At 39.9% G+C, this 26,171-nt stretch overlaps 1 protein-coding gene across 2 annotated transcripts in view; it reads left to right on the forward strand.

Moving 5' to 3' along the window:
• The first annotated feature begins 7,037 nt into the window (after nt 1-7,037).
• FAM241A (family with sequence similarity 241 member A) overlaps nt 7,038-26,171 on the forward strand; it is a 39,384-nt gene continuing 20,250 nt past the window's right edge. The window contains exon 1 of one of the 2 annotated variants that reach the window (XM_034771615.1): nt 7,038-7,283. In XM_034771615.1, coding sequence (XP_034627506.1) covers nt 7,182-7,283 — 102 coding nt within the window. In that variant the 5' untranslated portion in view covers nt 7,038-7,181. Of the gene's footprint in view, nt 7,284-20,634; nt 20,762-26,171 lie in introns of those variants that run through there. The other variant, XM_034771616.1, reaches the window with a different exon arrangement.

The following is a 26,171-nucleotide window of genomic DNA, read 5'->3' on the forward strand; positions in this document are numbered from 1 at the left end:
TACTACCGTAAATATAAATACTTAATCAAAGGAAAAAAAGGAACATCAAAGCAGACTTCACCCAGTGCCCTCAATACTGTGGCATTGTGTCACAGCATCTGTGATAGATGCATCTAAATCAGTTTGCTGAGGTGTGGAGTGGAAAGGTTGACAACTAGAAACAAATTATTTAAAGCTTTTTCTTTCATATTCCTGTGTTTTTATTTTCCTGTTTTCTTATGTTTTGTCTCTCTTTGCCCCAAGGATTATGGTGGTAGCAATGGTAACTTGTTTTAAACCATTTTAATTAAATTCTGAAAAGATTATATACTTGTCTTTTCAATCTCCCTTTCCCTATCCAAAAAACAGAGGAGTTAATCATACAGTGGGCTTTAGTTTACTCTGAACCCAAGCTGTTACAGTGGTCATTAAGTCTTGCTATTTAGTTAAAATACAGCCTGTCATCAAAACAGGTTTTTGTTGCATTGTTTTGTATTTGCCTTTCAATCCAATAGAGAGTTCTGTGATTTTAGAATTCTCTTCTGTTTCTATTATTATAGATTCACTCTTTATTAAACTCTTCACATAGGTGAAGGAAAAGAATTTGGCAGCATTAGAATTTGGCCTCGAGGAAGCATCTGGTTCCGTCCTCAGGAAATACAAGTATCTAGATCTTGAGAGTGAGGGAACTTTGCATAATAACTTTTTATAAATATGAAATGCCACTCAGGTTCTGTTCGATGTTAACCTGCCTGACTGCCAGGAGTTAAATCGAAGGAGGCTGCTAAGGGAGAAACCAACAGGAAAGGAAAAAAATAACAAAGAGAATACTCCTTGGAGAAGCTAATTGGGGATATCCCATGCCTGGTTCCAGCTAGCCTGGCAGGGTGCATTCCTCCCAGACCAAAATCTAAGGATCTAAGGATCCTTAAAGATGATGGCCTCTGAAAGGAGGGTTGGGAGGGCTGACTGAGTTGCCAGCCAACTCTGTTGTATTAACCTATTTTCCTAAATGATATGTTCCTTCTGGCAATTCAATGCTACTTTAAGATGCCAAAAAGCCTGGTGGGCCGGACAGAAATGTGAGACAGGCTGGATTTTTCCTACCCCTGACCTCGAGTGATGTGCCAGAAGCCAGGCCTGGCATCGGAGGGCGACGTACTCAAGAGGGACTAAAAAGGGTCTAATGCATGGCTTACTCAGAATCCGTGACACTAGGGGTAGGTCTACACTACAAGCACTGCAGCTGCATCACTGTAGTTTAGGCACTTACTACAGCAATGGAAGGTTTTTTCCATTGCTGTAGTAACTCCACCTTCTCGAGAGGTGGTAGTGGAATTCTTCCATTGTCCTAGCTGCATCTACCACGGGGATTATATTGAGCATTACTATGTCACACAGGGCATGAAATTTTTAACAGACCTCAGCAACATAGCTAGGTCAATCTAAGTTTAGTTGAAGCCCAGGCTTAGGAGGTGAACACAGCAATAAGATTTAACTATATATTTATTTATTTCCCATGAACTGTGTGCCTTTTGTATTTGCTTTCCACAAATAGTCTAGCAGATGTTTACTGAAAGGAATGCCTGTGAAAATAGCACATTTTAAGTAGATACTGAATATTCACAGAAAATAAATACACACAAAGTAAATTTTGAATTTGCAACTGTGAGTATTCACATCAGAAACCTGATTCCTAGAGTAACTCAGGAAGTAAGGGATCAGAAACATACCATAAGACCAACCAACCTCTCAGATAACCCTCTTTTCTCCTACACTGTCTGCTTATTCCCCTTTCATTCAACGTCCCTTCCCTTTTCTTTCCATTTAGCTTATCCCTCTTAAGTAACTCTGACCCCATCTACTACCCCCTCCCCCCAAAAATTGTGGAACTAACATGTTTGCCGCCATTACATTGTTCATTCTGCTTCTGTGAGTTTATCCTTCCCCCATCTTCTGTCTGTCTTTTCTCTAGATTGCAAGCTCTTACTTCTATATTTGGCACTGGTATGACTGTTGCCGGAATATTGTGAAGAAGAAGTGAGAGACAAAAAGGCATCCTTTAAAAAGTGGAAGTTAAATCCTAGTGAGAAATTAGAAAAAAGCATAAACTTTGGCAAATGAAGTGTAGAAATATAATAAAGAAGGCCAAAAAATAATTTGAAGAACAGCTAGCCAAAGACTCAAAAAGTAATAGCAAATTTTTTTAGGTACATCAGAAACAGGAAGCCTGCTAAATAACCAGTGAGCCCACTGAACGATCGAGATGCTAAAGGAGCACTCAAGGACGAGAAGGCCATCATGGAGAAACTAAACAAATTCTTTGCATCGGTCTTCATGGCTGAGGATGTGAAGGAAATTCCCAAACCTGAACCATTCTTTTTAGGTGACAAATCTGAGGAACTGTCCCAGATTGAGGTGTCATTAGTGGAGGTTTTGGAACAAATTAACAAACTAAACAGTAATAAGTCACCAGGACCAGATGGTATTCACCCAAGAGTTCTGAAGGAACTCAAATGTGAAATTTCAGAATTACCAGCTGTAATTTGTAACCTATCATTTAAATCATTTTCTGTACCAAATGACTGGAGGATAGCTAATGTGAGGCCAATTTTTAAAAAGGACTCTAGAAGTGATACCAGCAATTACAGACTGATAAGCCTGACTTCAGTACCAGGCAAATTGGTTGAAACTACAGTAAAGAACAAACTGTCAGACACAAAGATGAACATAATTTATTGGGAAAGAGTCAAAATGTTTTTTGTAAAGGGAAATCATGCTCACCAATCTACTAGAATTCTTTGAGGTGGGTCAACAAACATGTGGACAAGGGGGATAGGGTGAATAGTGTACTTAGATTTTCAGAAAGTCTTTGACAAAGTCCCTCACCAAAGGCTCTTAAGCAAAATAAGCTGTCATGGGAGAAGAGGGAAGGTCCTCTCATAGATTGGTAACTGGTTAAAAGTTAGGAAACAAAGGGTAGGAATAAATGGACAGTTTTCAGAATGGAGAGAGGTAAATAGTGGTGTCCCCGAAGAGTCTGTATTGAGACCAGTCCTATTCAGCATATTCATAAATGATCTAGAAAAAGGGGTAAACAGTGAGGTGGCAAAATTTGCAGATGATTCAAAACTATTCAAGATAGTTAAGTCCCAAGCAGACTGTGAAGAGCTACAAAAAGGATCTCACAAAACTGGGTGACTGGGCAACAAAATGGCAGATGAAATACAATGTTGATAAATGCAAAGTAATCATAGATTATTAGGATTGGAAGGGACCTCAGAAGGTCATCTAGTCCAACCCCCTGCTCAAAGCAGGGCCAATCCCCAAATTGCTCCCTCAAGGATTGAGCTCACAACCCTGGGTTTAGTAGGCCAAAGCTCAAACCACTGAGCTATCCCTCCCCCCACATTGGAAAACATAATCTCAACTATACATATAAAATGATGGGGTCTAAATTAGTGGTACCACTCAAGAAAGATCTTGAAGTCATTGTGAATAGTTCTCTGAAAATATCTACTGAATGTGCAGCAGCAGTCAAAAAAGCAAACAGAATGTTGGGAATCATTAAGAAAGGGATAGATAAGAAGACAGAAAATATCATTTTGCCTTTATATATATATATCCATGGTACGCCCTCATCTTGAATACTGCGTGCAGATGTGGTCATTCTATCTCAAAAAAGATATATTGGAACTGGAAAAAGTTCAAAAAAGGGAAACAAAAATTATTAGGGGTACGGAACGGCTGCCGTATGAGGCGAGATTAATAAGACTGGGACTTTTCAGCTTGGAAAAGAGACAACTAAGGGGGACATGATAGAGGCCTATAAAAGCATGACTGGTGTGGAGAAAATAAATAAGGAAGTGTTATTAACTCCTTCTCATAACACAAGAAAAAGGGGTCACCAAATGAAATTAATAGGCAGCAGGTTAAAAACAAACAAAAGGATATATTTTTTCACACAATGCACAGTCAATCTGTGGAACTCCTTGCCAGAGGATGTTGTGAAGGCCAAGACTATAACAGGCTTCAAAAAAGAACTAGATAAGTTTATGGGGGATAGGTCCATCAATGGCTATTAGCCAGGATGGGCAGGGATGGTGTCCCTAGCCTCTGTTTGCCTGAAGCTGGGAGTGGGCAACAGGGGGTGGAGCTCTTGATGATTACCCGTTCTGTTCATTCCCCTGGGGCACCTGGCATTGGCTACTATCAGAAGACATGATACTGGGCTTAGATGTATCTTTGGCCTGACCCAGTATGGACTGGATACTTTTCTAAAAGATTTGCTCTAGCAATTACTTTGGGGAAATTGTATGGCCTGTGTTATACAGGAGGTGAGACTAGATTATCATAAATGGTCCCTTCTGGCCTTGGAAACTACAAATCTATGAACAAAATTTATTTTTAAAATGATTATGATTTGACAAATACAACTCTTCCATGTAAACAAGACCTCAATTTAGGTCTAAGGTGTTAAAACCATATGCAGTAATACCTGCTATTTACAAATACAACACAATATGCTACACACAATATGTACCTGTTCTATGTTATCTATAAATTTATGTGCAACAAAAGTCATGCACTAATAAATTTCTATTACTGTCACATACACGATCCATACTGTGTGAACTGTGGCCAACTATGGTTCCATTTGGAACTATGACCTCGTATTTCTCCCTGAGTTTTATAATCTATTGTGTTTGAAGTTAAACTTTCTTTGTATTGATTGTATTAAAACAAATAATATAATTCACTTTGTATCAATTACAAAAAAAGTTATGTTTATGGCACTCATGTAGTACAAAGTAAAATTGTGTGGGAAAATAAATCAACAATGAACAGTCGTGGCATATGACTAATAACTCTACTTGCTGCTCAGTTGAGTTCCTTGCAATAGAGCACAGACTACATTTTAACTCAGAAATTGTTTCATGAATCACCTATTCTCCTGTTCAAAACTGTACAGATCTATTGTGCAGAGGCCTGTAACCCTAAATGGGTCCCAGCTAACAGACGTCCAACTCAGCCTGTTATATAAAATTGTTCATAAAAGTCAGCAAAAGTCGGAACCAAATAGAGTGGCACAAACTGGATTTATTACATGATTAAAAAAACTCTGATAAGTGGTCTGCAAGATTCCTGGGAAAGTCATGGGTTGGCATGAAAATGAGCTGAAAGACTGTAGAAATTGGAGGAAGAGGACTGGTGGACTGGAGGAAGCTAGATTCACCATAATGGCTGGCAGCCACGCTGTCTGCTGGGATCGTCAATTACACTGTTGGGCCTTCATCATACTGATCCTGAAAGATGTCCTGAACAGACAGGGACAGAAAGAAGGAACCAGATGACATCATCACTTTCATTTGTTTCTCCTTTTTCTTGTCACTCTCCTTTTACCTTCTGTCTAAGAGTATGTCCCCATTTTGAGCTGGAGGTGTAATTCCCATCTTGAGGAGACATACTTGTGCTAGCTTTGGGAGGGGCTAGCCACCCCAAGTATAATCCCATCCAAAATGCTGAAAACATCCCTGGGTGCACCCTCTGCTGCTATGCTATATTTTTACAGTGCTAGTTCCATCAGAGCTAGTACAGATATGACTCCTCAGACAGGAAATTACATCCCCAACTCCACGTGTAGATGTACCTTAAGAGTCTGGCTTAGCCATCAAAACAACTCCACCTTTTCAAACAATGCTGTGAGCCTCTGACCAGAAAGACAGCTAAAAGCAGAAGCTGCATTTTCTCTTGGGGGGAGAAGTGTGAGAGAAAAAGAGAGAGAAAACAGGACCGAACTCCAACAACAACAGTTTCAAACCATCTAAATTAACATTAAAAAAGCATCCAATAGGTAATACCATTTAAAAGACTGTCAGAGTTTTCTCTGTATAAAAGACTATATGCATCTAAAAGGAAAGGGAATAAGGGGCATTGTTAAAAATGAAAGCTTTATTTAATACTTTACATTTCAAACTCTTTAACTGATTTTTCTTCTTTTTCTAGCTCTAATAAAAAGTTTAAAATATTAATGGTGCTTGTTACAATGGAAGTGGCCATCAACACCTTGAAATAAAAGCCTGGATCATACATAACTGCTTAACGTTGTAACAGTGAGGAAGGGTTTCATTAAAATGTTATACTTTGCTGGTCCCTAGACACCGACACCCCCTTGTCAAAACAACAGACCATCTCTCTTCTCATTCACGATCATGCAAGATCACTGTTGCAGCTCCCTACAGCCAAGGCCAGATTTCCAATTAGGCACATGCCTGGAGCACCCGCATCCTACGGGCACCTAAAAGTTAAAAGTGGGTTAGAAGTTTCATTTTTTACTGAATACAGGAAGGTCAATTGTGGCCAGGGAGGTGCTGAAGATGCTGTGCCTAGGAGGCGTAAACTGTAAATCCGGCCCTGCCTACAGCCATTGCTTATTTTATAGAAGGTGACAGGAACATTTTTAATATGGTTTTGGCTTTTATTGGAATTTAGAAGCTAGAAATAAGGAGTAGCAAGTTGCACCATAAAACCATTCAGCTCTCCAGCATATGATCTGGTGGCCGCCACCACTAGCAGTGTGTGGACTAAGTTTGGGAAATCTAGGGAAGAGTATTAAAACTGTGACAAGAAAAATAAAATAGTCCCAGGGTCCGGTGGGGGCTTCAGATTACAGTATATTAAATACTGACTGTCAGGGCCACATTCTCCCCTACAGCAGGATGTGAACAGCTTCCCCTGAACTCAGTAGGAGTTAGCTCGATCCTGCAGGGAAGGGCTCTGGGGCTTTGTCTTTAATTCTGTGTTCCTACGGGCAGTGCTGGAATATAAAAATTCAGCCTCCCTCCACTCACACTCACGCCGCCGCTCAGCCTCACGTACACAGCCCCAGCCACCTCCCTCTCTTCGGCCAGACGCACGCCCAGGCTGGGTCCTCCCGCCCGCAGACACGTGCTGCCTCGGCTCTGCCTCACGCAGCCAGCCAGCCCCACGGGTCCCATCCCCACGCCCTTCCCCACCCCGTGCTGGCGCTCGCCACCTCCCCCAGACCCCGTGACCGCACAGACCCGCCCTGCCAGGCGGCGGCCGCGGCGGGCATTGTGCGGCGGAGCAGCGCGCTGGGGCTCGCCCCCCGCCCGGGCAGAGGCGGCGGCGCTGTGGGCCAGGCTGCCCCCGGGAGCAGGGGGCGCTGGTGTCGGAGAGGAATGGGCTCCATGGCGGGGCTGCTGCTGCCCGGAGACTGCGGGTGCGATGGGGACGCGGAAGCTGCGGGAGCCCGGCACAGACACCGGCAGCCAGAGGAGCGGGTCAGTTTCACCTTCCCCGCCTCGGGGACAGGGCAGCCGCGCCCAAAAGCAACAGGCACCAGCTGCTAACAGAGACAGCAGCCGCTGGTCTCTTTCCCCAGCCCCATGGCTGTGCCCGGGGCGTGGGGGCGGCAGCGCCATGGGGGGAGGGGGGCTGTGCCCGGGGCGGGGGGGCGGCAGCGCCATGGCGGGGGGGGCTGTACCCGGGGGGAGCTGCGTCATGGGGGAGCAGCACGAGGAGGGGGCTGTACCTGGGGGTAGCAGTACCGTGGGGGGCTGTATCGGGGGGGAGCAGCGCCGCGGGGGGGGGGCTGTATCTGGGGCCGGGGGAGCGGGCAGTGCCATGGGAGGGTTGTACCCGGGGCAGGGGGGCAACGCCATGGGGGGGGCTGTACCCTGGGCTAACCCTGGTGCAGGTTGGTGTTTCTCCACTCTCCCCCCAGCAACAAGTGCAGCATCAGGCATAGGCAGACCCAGCAGGGTCACCCTGTGCACGGCTGTAGCAGGTAGGGGGCGCAGTCCCGCCCAGGAGCATGGGGCAATGCAGCTCAGGTGCCTGGCCACTGGGTATATGGCCTCCGCCCCACAGTGAAGAGGGTGGATACAGCAGGTAGCACCTAGAGGCGGAGCAGTGGGCTCTGGGGCGAAGCGGGGAGCAGCTGTGCCTCGAGACCTTTTGATAGGGGCGGCTTCATGGTGCAGGGCCCGCAAACTGGTGGGTGTGTTGGGTGCTACGGTCTCCGGACTGCATGCCGGAGGAATGGCCTGCCACGAGAACCAGCTCAGGCCGGAGTCACAGTACTGTCCGTGGCAGGAGCAGGCAGGTTGCGATGTCCAACCCCAAGAAGATATCCGCTGTCCAGGTTTCAGTGCAAAGGAGCCAGGCAGCCGGGGAAGCGTAATGCTTAGAGCAATGGTGGTTGAGGTACTGGTGTGTGTGCTGGACCTCAGTGTGCAAGTCACCTGGCAGCCTGGTGCTTTGGTCACCAGGTCTGGAAAAGGGAGAGGATGTGGGACCTTTCTGATGAGCTGGGGTTAGCTATTTAAGGGGTGTCAAGATTTTGGTATCTCCCCCGCAGATTTATAAATTATATCAGATTCATCACTTTTTATCTCCCTATCTCAGTAAGATCTTCAGTCACTCCATCTTAAGCAGGAAAACTGCAAACAAGATTTAATAGTATCCAGCTTTAGAGTATGGATCATTAAAAAATAGTAGTTTTTGTATTGTGTAAGCCATCAAAATAAATTTTCTGCGGTTCCTGCAGCCTTGCACACACTTCCTCAGTTAGCAATTTCAGTTCGGGATTGGTCTAAACTGCAAGAGAAAATTGAGGAGCAACCAAATACATTAAAGACTCAAAGACATTACAGTAATACAAAGTGTATGAGAGGCAGTAAGTGTATATTGATTAAACTACTATTAAAAAAAATTAGGTGATCTACTTGAAATTCATTCTTGAGGTAAAAGATGATTATGCAGCCACTTATTATAACAAACATATAACAAACAATTCAAATTGTATTTTATAGGACTGCAGATTTTTAACCTGCAGTTAATCGTGGTCAACAACATCCCTACATAAAATGCAGTTACATAGTACAGTAATATTTATTATGCCCTCTAATAGTCAGAATCACTTATGTGGTGAGGTGGCATTGTTTCCCCCACTCCTTTAATAAGAGAAATCCGATTTGCTGAGGAGGAATGTTTAGAATAATTATTGATATCTTCACAATGGTTCCAGTCCTGCATCAGGCTCTACTACTGCATACCCACCTGAATGCAGAGGTCTGTGCTAATGGAATGGAGGCTTTAGACTTCGATCTGCTGCTGACTTTAAATGTAGGTCCTGACAACAAAAACCTTTAAAACAAAGTGTTGCACTTCAGAAAACAGTCTCACATCAATATTTGGTTGAGTTGCCCCAATTAATTAAAAGGACTTTTTAAAATGTCCTTTCATCTGTTAATAGCAATGTAGTATGCAGTATTGTAGCCATGTTGTCTCAGGATATTAGAGAGACAAGGTGGGTGAGGTAATATCTTTTATCAGACCGGCTTCTGTTGGTAAGAGAGAGACACTTTCAATCTTACACAGAACTCTGCAGGTCTGGGAAACCTATTTAGAGCATCACTGCTAACACAAGGTGGAACAGATTGTTTATCGTAAATGGTAACTACTCACCCACCTTGTCTCTAATAACAATAGGGTTTATGAAAACTGAATAATTATAAGAATTTCACTAGTTAGTTTGTTTACGCAGGTTATGCATTTAGAATCACTTAGGAAAATTATGTATTTCGCTCAACTAGCCAATGAAAACAGACTGGCTAATTTCATTTTTGTTTAAAGTTACTTTCACAGTGGGTAATCACTAGTGCCCTACCAAATTCAAGTTCCATTTTGTTCAGTTTCATGACCAGGAGGCTTTAAAATCAGTCAGTTTCACGTTTTCAGATGTTTACATCTGACATTTCACAGTATTGGTAACTGGTGGTCCCGACCCAAAAGGTGGTCGGGGGAGGGTCACAAGGCTATTGTAAGGAGGTCATGGGATTGCCACCCTTACTTCTGCGCTGCTGGCAGAGGTGCTGCCTTCAGAGCTGGGCAGTCGGAGAGGAAGGCTGCTGGCCGGGTGTCCAGCTCTAAAGCCAGTGCCACCATTAGCAGCAGCGCAGAAGTGAGGGTCACAGAGGATGGGGGGGATGGATTACCATATGTCTGGTTTTCCCAACGGTCTCCTGCCCAAAGGGGGCGGGGGGGGGGGAGAGGCGGCTGACAGCTGGAGTTGCCGAGCTTCCTGCAGCCAGAGGAGGGTCTGACTTGCCCTGGAAGCAGTCTCTACTGGAGACGAGGAAGTCTTGTCTCTCCCCATCCCCACCAGAACTAGCAGCTGGAACTCTGCGCAGGGAAGGAGCCCCCGGCTGGGCACCAGATGTCACAGGAGAGATCAGATTTCACTGTCCATGATGCGTTTTTCACGGCTTTGAATTTGGTAGTGCCCTAATAATCACATTTTACATAGTGGCAAAACGTTTGGGTTGCAGGCTCTGTAGATGATTCAAGCAAAGAACAGTGTTCATTACACATTTACAATATTATGAATATATTTGTATTTACATAAGAACGGCCCTACTGGACGAAAGGTCCATCTAGCCCAGTATCCTGTCTTCCGACAGTGGCCAGTGCCAGATGCCCCAGAGGGAATGAACAGAACAAGTAATCATCAAGTGATTCATCCTGTCTCTCATTCCAAGCTTCTGGCAAACAGAGGTTACGGTCACCATTCCTGCCCATCCTGGCTAATAGCCATTGATGGATCTATCCTCCATGAATTTATCTAGTTCTTTTTTGAACCCTGTTATGGTCTTTGCCTTCACAGCATCCTCTGGCAAGGAGTTCCAGAGGTTGACTGTGCATTGTGTGAAGAAATACTTCCTTTTATTTGTTTTAAACCTGCTGCCTATTAATTTCATTTGGTGACCCCTAGTTCTTGAATTATGAGAAGTAGTAAACAACACTTCCTTATCCAGTCATGATTTTATAGACCTCAATCTTAGCCGACTCTTTTCCAAGCTGAAAGTTCCAGTCTTATTAATCTCTCCTCATACGGAAGCCATCCCTTACCCCTAATCATTTTTGTTGCCGTTTTCTGAACCTTTTCCAATTCCAATATATCTTTTTTGAGATGGGGTGACCACATCTGCACACAGTATTCAAGATGTGGGCGTACCATGGATTTATATAAAGGCAACATGATATTTTCTGTCCTATTATCTATCCCTTTCTTAATTATTCCCAGCATTCTGTTCGTTTTTTTGACTGCCCCTGCACAGTGAGTGGATGTTTTCAGAGAGCTATCCACAATGACTTCAAGATCTCTTTCTTGAGTAGTAACAGCTAATTTAGACCCCATCATTTTATATGTGTAGTTGGGATTATGCTTTCCAATGTGCATTACTTTGCATTTATCAACATTAAATTTCATCTGCCATTTTGTTGCCCAGTCACCCAGTTTTTAGAGATCCTTTTGTAGCTCTTCACAGTCTGCCTGGGTCTTAACTATCTTGAGTTGTTTTGTATCATTTGCAAATTTTGCCACCTCACTGTTTACCCCTTTTTCCAGATAATTTATGAATATGTTGAAGAGGACTGGTCCCAGAACAGACCCTTGGGGGACACCACTATTTACCTCTCTCCATTCTGAAAACTGACCATTTATTCCTATCCTTTGTTTCCTAAACAGTTACCAATCCATGAGAGGATCTTCCCTCTTCTCCCATGACAGCTTATTTTGCCTAGAGCCTTTGGTGAGGGACCTTGTCAAAGGCTTTCTGTACACTAAGTACAGAAATCTAAGTACACTATATCCAGTGGATCCCCTTGGTCCACATGCTTGTTGACCCCCTCAAAGAATTCTAGTAGATTGGCGAGGCATGATTTCCCTTTATTAAAACCATATTGACTCTTCCTCAACAAATTATGTTCCTCTACATGTCTGACAATATTGTTCTTATATTTCAACCAGTTTGCCGGGTACTGAAGTTGGGTTTACAGGCCTGTAATTGCCGGGATCACCTCTGGAGCCCTTTTTAAAATTTGGTGTCACATTAGCTATCCTCCAGTCATCTGGTACAGAAGCTGATTTAAACGATAGGTCACAGACTACCATTAGTAGTTCTGCAATTTCACATTTGAGTTCCTTCAGAACTCTTGGGTGAATACTATCTAGTCCTGGTGACTTATTACTGTTTAATTTATCAATTTGTTCCAAAACCTCTTCTGATATCTCAATTTGGGACAGTTCCTCAGATTTGTCACCTAAGAAGAATGGCTCAGGTTTGGGAATCTCCCTCACATCCTCAGCCATGAAGACCTATGCAAAGAATTCATTTAAGTTTCTCCGCAATGCCCTTTTCGTCCTTGAGTGCTCCTTTAGCATCTCGATCGTCCAGTGGCCCCACCGGTTGTTTAGCAGGCTTCCTGCTTCTGATGTCCTTAAAAAAAAAAAAAAAATTGCAATTACTTTTTGAGTCTTTGGCTAACTTTTCCTCAAATTATTTTTTGGCCTTCCTAATTGTATTTTTACACTTCATTTGCCAGTGTTTATGCTCCTTTCTATTTTCCTCAGAAGGATTTAACTTCCACTTTTTAAAGGATGCCTTTTTGCCTCTCATTGCTTTTTATTTTGTTGTTTAGCCACGGCGGTTCTTTTTTTTTTTTTTTGTTCTCTTACTGTGTTTTTTAATTTGGGGTATACATTTGAGTCTCTATTATGGTGTCTTTAAAAAGTTTCACACAGCTTGCAGAGATTTCACTTTTGGTGCAGTACTCTTTAATTTCTGTTTAACTAACCACCTCATTTTTGTGTAGTTCCCCTTTCTGAAATTGGTGGTCCCTGGCCGCTGGGAGCTGTGGGGCGGTGTGCGGAGCGGAGCCTGGCTGCCCATACGCGTAGGAGCCGGAGGGGGGACATGCCGCTGCTTCTGGGAGCCACGTGGAGTGGCCTCCGACCCTACTCCCCAGCTGGAGTGCCGGAGTGGGGCAAGCCCCAGACCCCGCTGCCCAGCAAGAGTTCAAGGACTGGATTAAAACGGCCCGCGGGTCGTACTTTGCCCACCCCTGATCTAAAGAGATCAAGCTGAAGCATCGATAGCAGCCTAATTATGTTGTCCTGTTTATTCTCACAGCCTAGTTCATTAAATGACTATGAAGTCCTGTGTAGTTCAGGAACAAGCTGTTGACATAATGTGTTTTCCTATGTTCCATTTTCCTGTCTTAAAAGCAAATCTTGCTGTGCTATTTAAAGAAGAGGGGAGGCTCCATGGTGCAAAAGGAGAAATAAGGGGCCAGATTCTGCTCATTGATACTGGTGTAAATCCACTGACTTCAGTAGAGTTACACTGGACTAATACCAGTTGTATATGAGAGCAAATTTTGGCCCAAGGCCTTCATGAAAGCTATTAGTTGGCCCAGGCTCTGAATCTCATGACCTCACCATGTTTTTCCATATCCACTTGGAACAGACCCAACCTGTGTAGGATCAGACCTAATGGATTTGTGCTGAAAAAATACACTTTCTCCTTAGTAATTATTATTATTACTAAAACCTCTTCTAATTGTTTCAGTCATAAGCTCCTTTAATATTTATCTTCCTATTGAGTAATAGTACTCTTTTCATTGGGATATCAGTCTGTTTAAGAAATCCCAAACCCTTAGACTTTAAAATTCTATTTAAGCCTGTTAATAAGATGATACCAGTAAGAGCTCACTTAGTGAAATTAATGACAGGTAAACTTAAAAAGAATAAAACAAAATGCCTTTCTGTGTAATGTATAGTCACTGCGAAATTCATTTTTGCAGGAGATCATAGATAATTACTGCTGTGACTGAATTTAAAAAAGGATGGGATAATTTTATTACTAATATCCTTTGTAATTATGTATGGTAAGATAAGGGTAATCTACTCTCATGCTCCAGGGAGTAAAATAAGCACTGCAGGGTTCCAGAAAGCACTCTTTCCCATCCACATATTGTATTTCATAATTGGCATATGCATTACGTGTATGGGGGTGATGGAGGATTTACATCCTTCAGAAATATTGGATATAGGTCATTTTCTATACTTGAGAACCAATGATCTTACACGTTAATTTCCTTGTGTACTAAATACTGTGTTATTAAACAGAAAAATGCATTGTCCATAGTATTAATGGACCCATGGAACCTAACGAAACTGGTTTTAGTTCTCTATCCCATTCCATAAAATAGGTTAGCCTTTATCAGATTATTACTAGGGATGTCAAGCAATTAAAAAATTGTGAATAATCGTGCGATTAAAAAAATTCATCTCGATTAATAGAACATTTATTTAAATGTTTTTGGATGTTCTCTACATTTTCAAATATACTGATTTCTATTACAGCACAATACAAAGTGTACCGTACTCACTTTATAATTTTTTATTGCAAGTATTTGCACTGTAAAAAAAAAAAAAAGAAATAGTATTTTTCAGTTCACCTAATACAAGTACACCTCTACCCCGATATAACGCTGTCCTTGGGAGCCAAAAAATCTTACCGTGTTATAGGTGAAACCACGTTATATTGAACTTGCTTTGATCTGCGCAATCTCGCCTCCCCCACCCCTCCGAATGCTGCTTTACCACGTTATATCCAAATTCGTGTTATATCGGGTCGCGTTATATCTGGGTAGAGGTGTACTATCGTACAATCTCTTTGTCATGAAAGTTGAACTGACAAATGTAGAATTATGTACAAAAAATGCATTCAAAAATAAAACAATGTAAAATTTTAGATCCTTCAAGTCCACTCAGTCCTACTTCTTGTTCAGCCAAACACTCAAAAAAGTTTGTTTACATTTGCAGGAGTTGATAATGCCTGCTTCTTGTTTACAATGTCACCTGAAAGTGAGAACAGGCGTCCTCATGGCACAGTTGTAGCCGGTGTCACAAGATATTTACGTGCCAGATGCACTAAAGAGTCGTATGTCCCTTCATGCTTCAACCACCATTCCAGGGGACATGTGTCCAGCTGATGATGGGTTCTGCTCGATAACAATACAAAGCAGTGCAGACCAATACGTTCATTTTCATTATCTGGGTCAGATGCCACCAGCAAAAGGTTGATTTTCTTTTTTGGTCGATCGTGTTCTGTAGTTTCCGCATCGCAGTGTTGCTCTTTTAAGAATTCTGAAAGCATCCTCCACACCTCATCCCTCTCAGATGTTGGAAGGTACTTGAGATTCTTAAACCTTGGGTCGAGTGCTGTAGCTATCTTTAGAAATCTCACATTGGTACCTTCTTTGCGTTTTGTCAAATCTGCCGCAAAAGTGTTCCTAAAATGAATAACATGCTGGGTCATCATCCGAGACTGCTAGAACATGAAATATATGGCAGAATGCGGGTAAAACAGAGCAGGGATCATACAGTTCTCCCCCCGAGGAGTTCAGTCACAAGTTTAATTAAAGCATTATTTTTTTAATGAGCATCATCAGCATGGACGCGTGTCCTCTGGAATGGTGGCCAAAGCATGAAGGGACATACGAATGTTTAGCATATCTGGCAGCTACAAAAGTGCCATGCAAATGCCTGTTCTCACTTTCTGGGGACGTAAATAAGAAGAGGACAGCGTTATCTCCTATAAATGTAAAAAAACTTGTTTCTCTTAGCGATTGGCTGAACAAGAAGTAGGACTTGTGGCACTTAGCAGTGTTCCTGTTGCTGCCTGATAGCAGTTCAAAAATGGTGCTGGGTCACAAAAAACAGATGAATTATGAGGTGCTGCAGGGAGGCATTACGTTGCTCTAGGAGAGGAATCGTGGTTTGAGAGCAAGTGCAAAATTCAAGTAGGTTTTGGTAGACACTCCACAATTTTAGAAAGACCAGAGTGTGTAGCTACTAGCGCCTAGTGGTGGAACGTTGCATCAGGGGATATCTGCCCAGTATGCTTCGTTATTCTGAAAAAGCACAGAGCTGTGTGGACACAATAACTCAATGGAAGTAGCTTAACCTAGAATAAACAAGGCAAGGTGAACCCACTCTTTTACTATAGCTATTCTGCTTGTTATAGTAGAGAAATGTATGAAAAATCTTTCCCATGAAGACAAGGGCTAAATGTCATATGTTCTGTGTGTATTGTATAAGAGAAAAGATGAGGATAGCAAACCAACTTAACATTTCTAACTAGCATAGAACTATAAATGCCTGTTACTGCTAAAAGTGTTACAGATTGGCAGGCATCATGTTGGCTTACCAAAACTAAAACTAAAACCTACATTAAGAACTGTAGATTCTACAAGTCTTTCATCATCAAACCAGAAAAATACTGCATTGTAAAAGGGGGTGGGGAGGGAGTATGTTATGCAGATTGTACCAAAAACTCTTTGTCTCTGCTCAGAGTAGTCCAGGTTTAAAGTCTTCCCTCACTAACATACCTGGAAGGAAATTCTGGTCCCATTGAAATCAATGGCAAAATTCCCATTGACCTCATTGAGACCAGGATTTTCACCCTTGGTTAGGTGTAATGAGGTATAGGTGGTTTCTCCTTTAGCTCAGCCACATGATCACAAGCCTGAGTTTCCTCAGCCATCTAGACAGCTAAGCCAAAAATCTGACTTCCTCCCAAACAAGGTATGTGGTATAGATGCAAGAATTAATGTGTGGCATTTATGCACATAAAGTAATTAAGTGGTCCAGGCCCACAGTTGTACCAAATTTAGCATGTCATTTTTTTAACAGTATTTTATTTCCGAAAGCATGTTTCTTCTTGGAGAATTTTTTTTAGAGGCAGAGATATTTCAGGTTATAAACGCAGCTATTATTTGGTCAGCCTGTTTAGGTTTTGAAGCTCTGAAATTTGTAAAGAAGATTTCAACAAGCATTTTTCAAGTATGGAAAGAACAGAAGCTAAGTCAAAGAAGATAATTTCAGTGACTACAGATATGGCTTCTACATTTTGCTTTTGCATGATAGCAGCACTGGCAACTTCTGCCTTCCAGGCTATTTTATAGGTCTGTGATGTTTTAAGTTCACTCTTATCTTGCTGTCTCCAACTCATGTCAACTTGACAGAGGCCGGTGTTGTGTCAGCCCGCTCTTAGACATTTCATCATTTACAAAACTGCAGGATCAATGGATACTGATAGTTTTCCTCTCTCTACCAGAGGCAATGACCACATAATTTAAATCATAAACTACCAGAGGATCAGTGTGTTTTCAAAAGCAAACTTCTACCCTTAAGAATAGAAATTGTGGTGCCCTCAAGTACTATTTCTGGTTTATTCCAGACCCAGTTAAATATAAAACCTAATAGTCTCTCTCTTTCTCGTCTGCAGTATATGGGTTTATCTCTCTGCCCAATTAATACTATATCTAGACAGACATCTTTTAAAAGTTTTGACTGGAACATTTCCAATACACATTTTAAAGTTGTTTTTGGTTAAAGGGTCAAAGGCTAGAATCCTTTAAAGGGGTCTTTCAGTTAACAGAGGACCTTGATTTCTTGGCAGTTATGCACGTAGACAGAATTATGGCACTGGAAAATTGGTTAAAATATGTTCTCATGCATATTTTCTGCTAATTGAATGCTACTTAATTTTACAGAATTCCTACCAAAATTCTAGTGTCCTGATTACTTATTCTTAAGATGGGATTCAGCAGTGGCAGGGAAAAGGGGGAATTCACCTCACCCATTCACTAGAACTTATACAGCATTACATATTGGAAATTACAGACAGTAGGTTATAGCCCAGTTTCACTCTAAATTACATCAGTGTAACTGTAATAGAAGACAATTGTACTTCAAGTATATCTGAGGGCAGAACTGTGCCTTTATATATTAAACAGTTTTCCAGACAGTAGTCCAGTATAGTTTCTCCCTTCTCCGAAAAATTTTTTTTAAATAATTTTTTTTTTTTTTTGTCTCAAGTGCTTAAAGGGTGTTTAAATCTGGAGTGTTGTTTTGGACATATTTCAATTTACTACAGAAAAAAATGGGTAGCAGTAATTTATTATACAAATATATTAACACCTAAGTGTGGGATGATATGTACATTTCAGTAGATTCCTAAGCATACAGAGGGACAGCTGCAAACGGAGTGAAGGCTTCATCTGTGACTGTAATGGTCTCAAATAAGCTTGCTGTATCGCTATGAATGTCTTGGCTCCCTACTGAACAGGCTGCCATGTATACAGTAATGCCGTGCTCTGTACCTTCCTCAACAAGGTTCAGTGATTGTAGCCACACGTTGTTTTACTGCGGTGAGATTTTTTCCCTCCCAACATAGCGTGCTAAGTATTAACATGTTCTGTTCACTTTTGTAGTAAACTTCTGCAGATTATAGCTTTTTCCATATACTTAAGGAGAAGTTGTCCATTGTTCCTTTATAATTTGAATTTGAGAATAGATCAGTGCCAGGATACGTATGTGCTAAATTGTAATTCTTTCCTTTAGCTTAGAGTGCTGCTGTGTAAAGTTGACTTGATTTTAGAAGGGGACATAGCTAAAAGAAAAAGAAAATCCTGAGGTCATTAAATGCCTCAAGCATATTTGGAGATGTTTAAATACAAGAAAAGGTTTCATAAAGAAAGGACAGGCACAAAAGGGACTGAAGTCAAATATATACAAAATAATATGGATGGGATAAATTTCTAATAGCAATAGAGGCATCTTAGTATAGTTTGAAAGAGAAGGAAGATGCATCTAAAAGAGAAACATGGAGCACAACTTCTAAAATGGTTTTCCTTCTTGCTGTCTTAAAATTTCCTGTGTTTTGTTTTTGCCTTATTTTAATGTTTTATGTGATGCAACATGATGATAAATCATAGGATAAGCTGGGTAGGTCTAGCTTTGTGTTTTCATAAAATATTATTTTGATCTAAGTTCATTATAGTATACTATTTCACAAAGATCTGGATGCGCAGGAAATAAAACTTGTGGATAGTGTTCATTTGGTTGCTGTGCTGAGATTTCAGTTGCCATAACAACTTGAGACAGTACTCTTAGATTTCTTTTTTCCTGTGGTTTGCATCATCGTATTTGAACTTTTAGTTGCCTTAACAGCTGAATACAACTGTTTTTGTTGCTTTTTGTTTCATTGTTTGCTAGTTTATTCCTTATCTCTTTGGTCAGCCTTACAAGCTTATTCTTGTTTGCTCTTGGTTCTCCTTCTATAAAAACAAGTCACTTATTTCTACTCAGATTTTATTTCTGGTTGTTCAGGCCTTTGTATCTTATTTCTTTTGAATTATATGTAAATTAAAAGCCCAAATACTAAACTCCTAGTTCTTGTAACAAATTTTAAAGCAAAATCTATACAAAAATAATCAGCAAACTTTGCAGCTAATCCAGCATAGCAAAACAAGGCTAACAAAAAGGATTTTTAAAACATAAAATAGCTCACACCGAAATATTACCAGCCTAGATTCACCTCCCCTTGGCTAAAAGGCAGAGGAAACTGATGAAATTTGCAGCATTTTCTAACATGAGCAAATTCTGGTTATTTCATACCAAGGGAAGTGAATTCCAAAGCTGAGAGTCAATAGAGTTAAGAGACCATGATCGCAGAGGCCAATTATTATATATTTGAGGACAAATTAGGTCTCTGTCCTGAAAACAGATCCACACACAGAGAAGCCAAGAATTTGAATCAACATGAAAATGAACGACATTCTTGCTCTTAAAGTGTTCTTTCCAGGTTAGGGCTGAAGCACATTTGTGGATGATGTATGGAAGGTTACACTACTCTCGTCAGGGTTGTACCTGTTATATGGATAGAGAACTTCAGTATCCAAGGCAGGAAACACATTAATACAAAATTTATTTAAAACTTCTGGCATTTTGAAGCTTATTGCTGCTGATGGTGATCTTGTTGGCATTTGTTATTAAATGTGGCATCAACAGGGAGGTAGTATGACTAAGATATGATGGTTTTCATAGTGAGCTCAAGTAAGTCTCTCATTTTTTTAAAAACATATTCATTTTCAAAATATGAAAGATGTTTATATATTTTTGCTGTGATGATATCTGGGTCCAGTATTCATTCTGTGCTAATACCACATGTGCTTTGTTGAAATTCCCTGTTTAAATTTAGAAAAGAAATCTTTAATGGATACTATTTCCAGAAATACTGGTGGTCTTGGCAGTTTTCCTATAGAGGACATTTTTTTCCTCATATTTCTCATTGTTCTATCATCTGCAAGCACTGTTTAATTTCCTCATTTGCTTTCCATCTATTAGCCTTTTAATTTATATGCAGAAGAATAAACATTGTTCTAGGAAGTGAACCGGTCATTTTGCCCAAAGCAGTTTAGATGTTTACTGTTTTTCTGTCCAGTATTCTATTGTCTGAATATCAAAATCTATATTGTCACTTAGAACTGCAAGGTCAAAGGCACTAATCATCAGTTTTTGAGGCTGCGGGCTGCATGCTGCCATCAATCTGCATGTTAAATAAACTTCAGTGAAAGTCATTGGGAGTTGTACATGTGAATTCATTATAGGGTATGTTCCTGTGGTTGGTGAACAGCAAGATTGGTTTTTAAAGTATTTTGGGTAAATATGATGCCACACTTTCATAAAACCCAACATTTGATGAAAGGTTACCACATTTCCTGTGTGATGCTCCGTTCTAACTTAATGATAGAAGAGGGAAGGAAATAAGAAAAGCAAAAATATCCTTGCTGGTTAACTCTGAGCCAAATCCTGTTGTGTTTAACCAAGTAAAATAATAATAATAAGTAATAATATTCTATTATTTTGTTGTTATTCAAAGTTATGTTTGGAAACATGTTGAAATCCTGATCCTCCCCACAGCAGTGGAAAGCTTAAGAAACAGCAGAACTGCTCTGGTTTGAGAACATACAGCATTAGGAAGCAGAGTGCCCAAGCATGGCAACTTGGTATGCTGCAGAGCTCGGTGGAGGTAGCCTGCAGGAATGCAGGCAGAGGCTATATGTAAGTAGCCCAAGCGATTGTCAGAGGGGTATCTGTGGCAAATGGGATCACAATCTAGCCAAACCACCATCTTGATCTATCTAGCAGATTACTCTGAGTGCATGGAGAGTTGGGTATTCTACTCCTCCATGTGTTGTATTAGCAGCTGTATATCCAGCAAACATCCGTTACATGTTTGTGCTCAGGATTCTGTTTCCCAGCCTTGATTGTTGTGTTACTCTGAATACGTAGCCTGGTTACATACTTCGGGTCCTTCCATGAGAGGTGAAGGTGCTCATGATTGATTCCTTCATGAATATCTCTGACATCTTGTTTTCGTAATCAGTTTTCTGGTATTTTTGGTCAGATTTAGACTTAAGAACTTCATTTTACCTTATATTTTCTAGAGACCCTGCTTTGTCACATCTTTAGAGCTTCCTGTGTTTAATGTTGAGTATTTTTCAGCAAATAAATATAAAGCTAAAAGGTCAAGTTTCATAGGCATTTTTTGACATTTAAGTATGCGTGCCATCAGCCATACACACTGCTTCTTGATGTGAAAATAACCCTTAGTGAGATAAAATTAGTAGCTGGATTATGTGAATGCTAGAAACTGCAGGAAACAATTGTTGTCTTGCTTGGTTGTTTTCATTTTTATTTCGCCATTTAATGGTACCAACGTTTTTTTTTCTTGTGTCTATTATACGTTTATTATTAAATATCAATTCAGATTTAAATCCAAAGCTTTCCCTCCTTCCCCCCACATTTAAGGTGAATGTGGTGATAATCTTAAGTATGCTATTCTTTCCATTATTTCTTTCTTTTGGTAACTTTGTGCATGTGACTTGTCCTTATTTATGGCTTATGCCATGTCTTGATACTTGTATCAGTTATTCTGGAGATAGTGCTTCTTGTCTGTAACCTGGCAAGAGCTGTTGTTTCTGATGGAAATAATTTTTTCCCCATTACTCAGTGGCAGCCCCCCCCCCTTCTTTTTTTAAACTCCCTCTCTCCCCTCCTCCACAACCTCTAGGTCTACGTTTTGCATTTCCTCCCTACCCTTAAAAATACAACAGTTTTAAATTGGCAAAAGTTTATGGGCATCTCACATTTTCTCACACCACTATATGTTTTTAGACATTCCTCCACTAAGGGAATTCACACTTCTACTGCTCCTTCAGACGGTGCTGATGTTGTACTAACAAGAAGAGAAGAGTCTAGTCAGTTCAACTCTTCTGCTCTTGTGGAACAATCACTCTGTGATGAGATTTTTTTAAAATAACCCATCTGTCTGAAATCTGAGCACACAAAAATGCAGTTAAAATCTCTTAAAGCATGAAAAATCTTGGGGTATTTTTGTTTTGATTGGTTTTGAAATACTCTGATAACTTAAAAATGGCTGAATTGAGTTTTATTTCATAGACTTTAAGCCCATAAAGGACTATTATTATCACCTACTCTGACTTGCAAAACACAGGCCATTGAATTTCACCCAGTAATTCCTGCACCACGCTCAATAACTTACCGTTTTTCTACATACAAAAAGTCATTTTTAAACTAAGAACAGATGTGGTAGAGGTTGGACCAGATCGTGTTTCTTCAGAAACTTAAATGTCTGTAAACAGGGACTTATACTAAAACTGTAATACCAACCATAATCATTGCTGCAATGCTCTAATGACGTTAGTTATCTTAATTCATCTGCTTTCTCTTCTGTTCATTGTTGACGCCCTTTAGCCAACTTGTTTTGTAGATAACAGAAAGTGAAAAATGAAAGCCCCTCTATATTAACATACTCCACCCTGCAATGTGCAATAGAAAGAACTAACTTCCTGAGCTTGAAAAGTTATATATTTCCTATATGTCCAATTCTGCCATCCTTACTTATGAGTAGTGCGTTACTCTGCAAGTAATATCACTGGAACTCCCTGTGACTTAACCTTGCACCCATAATAACTTCAGTAGGAACAGAGGTCATGCAGCAGCTTACAGAATTGGGCCTTGGAAAAGAGATATTTGCAACTAACGTTGTTAGCCTTAGATTTATACAGTAATCTGTTTTAAATTATTTAGAAGTAAAAATTCAAAGCTAAGTTTCCTCGATCTTGTTTTAATGTTGCTTGAATCATACTATTTCACTGTGCGATTTTTATACAGAAATTTTATTTGGGAGTTTATCATGTTTTAATGTACTATAATGGGATCTAATGTATAATATTGACTTTTTAAGTGGCTAAAATGATTATCATCATTGGGTCCCTATTCAGGATGAGATGGTGGGGAGAGAGAGACCATTTTAGTTAGAAACAGTGTGTTGCCTACTAACCGTATGTAAACCACAACATTGTCATGTGCTTTCTTGAAAATAGACCACAGGCAGTCTTGCAAGTCTGTGAATGGCATGTCAAACTTGCCACAAGTAAAATGTGGAGAGACTTCAAATTATATTTTGTACTGAGCAGATACAAAGAGGTATGGACATTCTAGCTTGAAAAGCAAGCACATTTGTGACACCAAGGTTAAGTGTTCTGATTTAATCATTGTACAATCTTCACCTACCTGTATTTGTCTTTATGTAAAGCAATTTCAGAATAGCTAATTAGATAGGGGGGAGATTTTCAAAAGTGCCATAGTGATTTAGCAGCACGCGACCTATTGTAAATCAGTGGGATTTGTGCTAAACCCTTCCTACTTCAAAGCAGGTTACATCAAAGCACACTAGGGAACTGTTAGTATTTGGTAGCAGGGTCTACATGGACACTTAGTGCATGGCAAGCTCATGTGGGGTAGATTTACACCTCAGCCTGCCATGAACTAATTGTTCATTTAGACAAGCCCATAGCCTCTTAAGTGCCTAAATCACTTTTGAAAGTGGGACTTAAGCTTCTAAACCACATAGGTGCTTTTGAACATTTTACACAGGCTGTTTTAATACAGTTGATCACTGCCACCAGGTTAGATTAGTAGCTGTAGAGAGCACAAAGCAAAAGGTTATACTAATTCTTCAAAAGTGTTTGACAGATCTTACCTGGATTACTGGGTGTGCCAATATAAGAAAATTTCTTAAAATATTTTAATAGCATGTTTTTATAGTGTTCTTCTGTTCCCTATAGATAAGCAACTGCAAAAATAAATCATAGACTGAGCTGATAGTGATGTCTATGGTTAAGATCCTGTTTTAAAACTTGACACAGAAATATACAGGTTTTAGGAAAGATAGTGTTATTAGTGGTGAAAATGTAATTATGAAGCTCAGTTACTAGCAATAAACAGGTTTTTTAGGTGATTAAATGCTGAAGCAAGGTGAGATGTTGGATAACCACAGCAGCCGTTGTGAGTATATTCTACCACTGTGAATATTGTTTCTACAATAAAAGACAAAAGATGGTTCAATAAACTGCAATGTACAAATTGGGTTTTTTAGGAGGTTTGGCCATTCTTTGTTGGTGCTTTCTCTGACTTTCCACTGACATTACTTTGGGGATTGGATTCAAGTCAGTAAAGCTCTAATCCTCAAAAGATTCACACATATTCTTAACTTTATGTACTCTGAATAGTTCCACTGAAGTTAAGCACATGCTTAAATCTTTCAGGATTGGGGCCTATATGCTCAAAAGGATAGTGCTGTATAGTGAATAGTTATTCAGTGGAGTGGATTAATATTTAGGAATCTGGCAACAGTTCTTATATTTAAAATGGAGAATGATCGCTATAAAGTCATAAGGAAAACAGCAATGGAATTATTTGTCATGGCAGAGAATGGTGGAAGCGGTTAAAATAATAATGCCAGTTAATAGATTAATATTGCTGCCCTTTCCTATTCCTGGAAGATTTTCCTTTTTTAACGTTGAATAAAATTATTGGCATTCTTTGGGCAAATAAAAGTCTGTGCTTTTAAAAAAAAAAAAAAAAAAAAAAAAAAAAATCCAGTGTCCTAAGGAAGCAAGAGTATTGAAGATCCTAGAATTTTATGTTTGTTTTTAAAATATCATGTCATCTCTGCACTGTGCTGAACATGGATGTATATTTACAAGCGACCTTCCTAGGTAGAAACCGAGAATTGTTTTTTGGGAAATGGTCAGTCAGATACTGGTAATTCCTTTACTTTTGCTCCATAGCCAGTAACGTTTAAATGTTTTGAGGATGAGCTCTTAAATTGCTTTAGTTTAGGATTTTGAAATATAAAATATACATACACACACACTTGCCACTGGTTAATAGAAATAACTACATTAGTTTTAATTTGTTGTTTTGGTGCAAAACTGTGTGTGTTGGCACTTGCATTTTGGAATCAAAGTGGTTTTTTTCAATTAAGCACATTTAAATAAGAGTGTCCATATACAGACTCACTTAAATGATAAAAGGTGTGAATTAAAACTGATTTAGTTATTTAGGTGCAAGTTTGTGTGTAATTCAGCCCTAAGAAACATGTAATAATAACTGGTTAAAAAAATCTGTTATTTGCATAAAGCTAATATAGTATTAGCCTGAGATTATTATTTTGGTCACAATTTTAAAGATATTTGAACTCTTCTCAAATAACTGGCAGAATTGATCATTATATGCATTTATCCACAAGAGGCTTAATTACTGAGGAATTCCAGCTGAGAAAGGGGTAACCATGGTTAATTAATTTTTATCTGAACATCTGTCCGAAGGATTAATATTGGGGTAACGTTGGAGAGGACACTTAATATCTGAAGATGGAGGGGAGTGGAATAATTTCTTTGAAAGAATGAAATAAACAAACCTTGTAGGTCCACCCTTTAAACCTCTTATCAGTTCAGAAAAATGTATTCCTCAGTTGTGAGTGAGGCAATGGGCATGGGATTTTAGCTTATCGCTACTGAACATCCTTGCCTTACTTGAGGTGGGGGGAGTTTTAGCAGTGTGCAAATTTGTTTAATTCTCTCTTGTAATATTGGTAGTCGAGAGTTAAGAGTGGTGTCATTTAAAAATATGAAGGCAGAAGTGTTTCCATAGACAAAAAACTAAATAGGAACATGATGAATATACAAAGAAAGGTTAACAGGAGCCTCTCTGGTTGACACAATAAACATGTGAAGGCAATCTTACTTTTCAGTATATGTACACAAACCTGGCAATAAATGTTCAAATGACAGGCTCATTATAAAGAACAAAAGGAAATTTGCATTCGCAAAGCCCAAGATTTTTGAAGAGCTAAACAAAATTTGAAATATTAATAATTTGAGAAACAGAATGAAATTGAGTGATGAAGTTATCAACTGGTAGATATTAAGGAACACAGGGCAAGGAGGCACAGAGGAAAATAAGGCAACAGATTGCTATAATAGACATGATACAATATTAACATGATAGACATGATAGAATATTTTGTTCCTTAGAGAGGAAATCCTGTACACCAAGGAATATGCCTGTGTAATATACAGTAAAATAAATGTTAATTATT

This window comes from Trachemys scripta, chromosome 5, assembly GCF_013100865.1.
Source record: "Trachemys scripta elegans isolate TJP31775 chromosome 5, CAS_Tse_1.0, whole genome shotgun sequence".
NCBI lineage: Eukaryota > Metazoa > Chordata > Testudines > Emydidae > Trachemys > Trachemys scripta.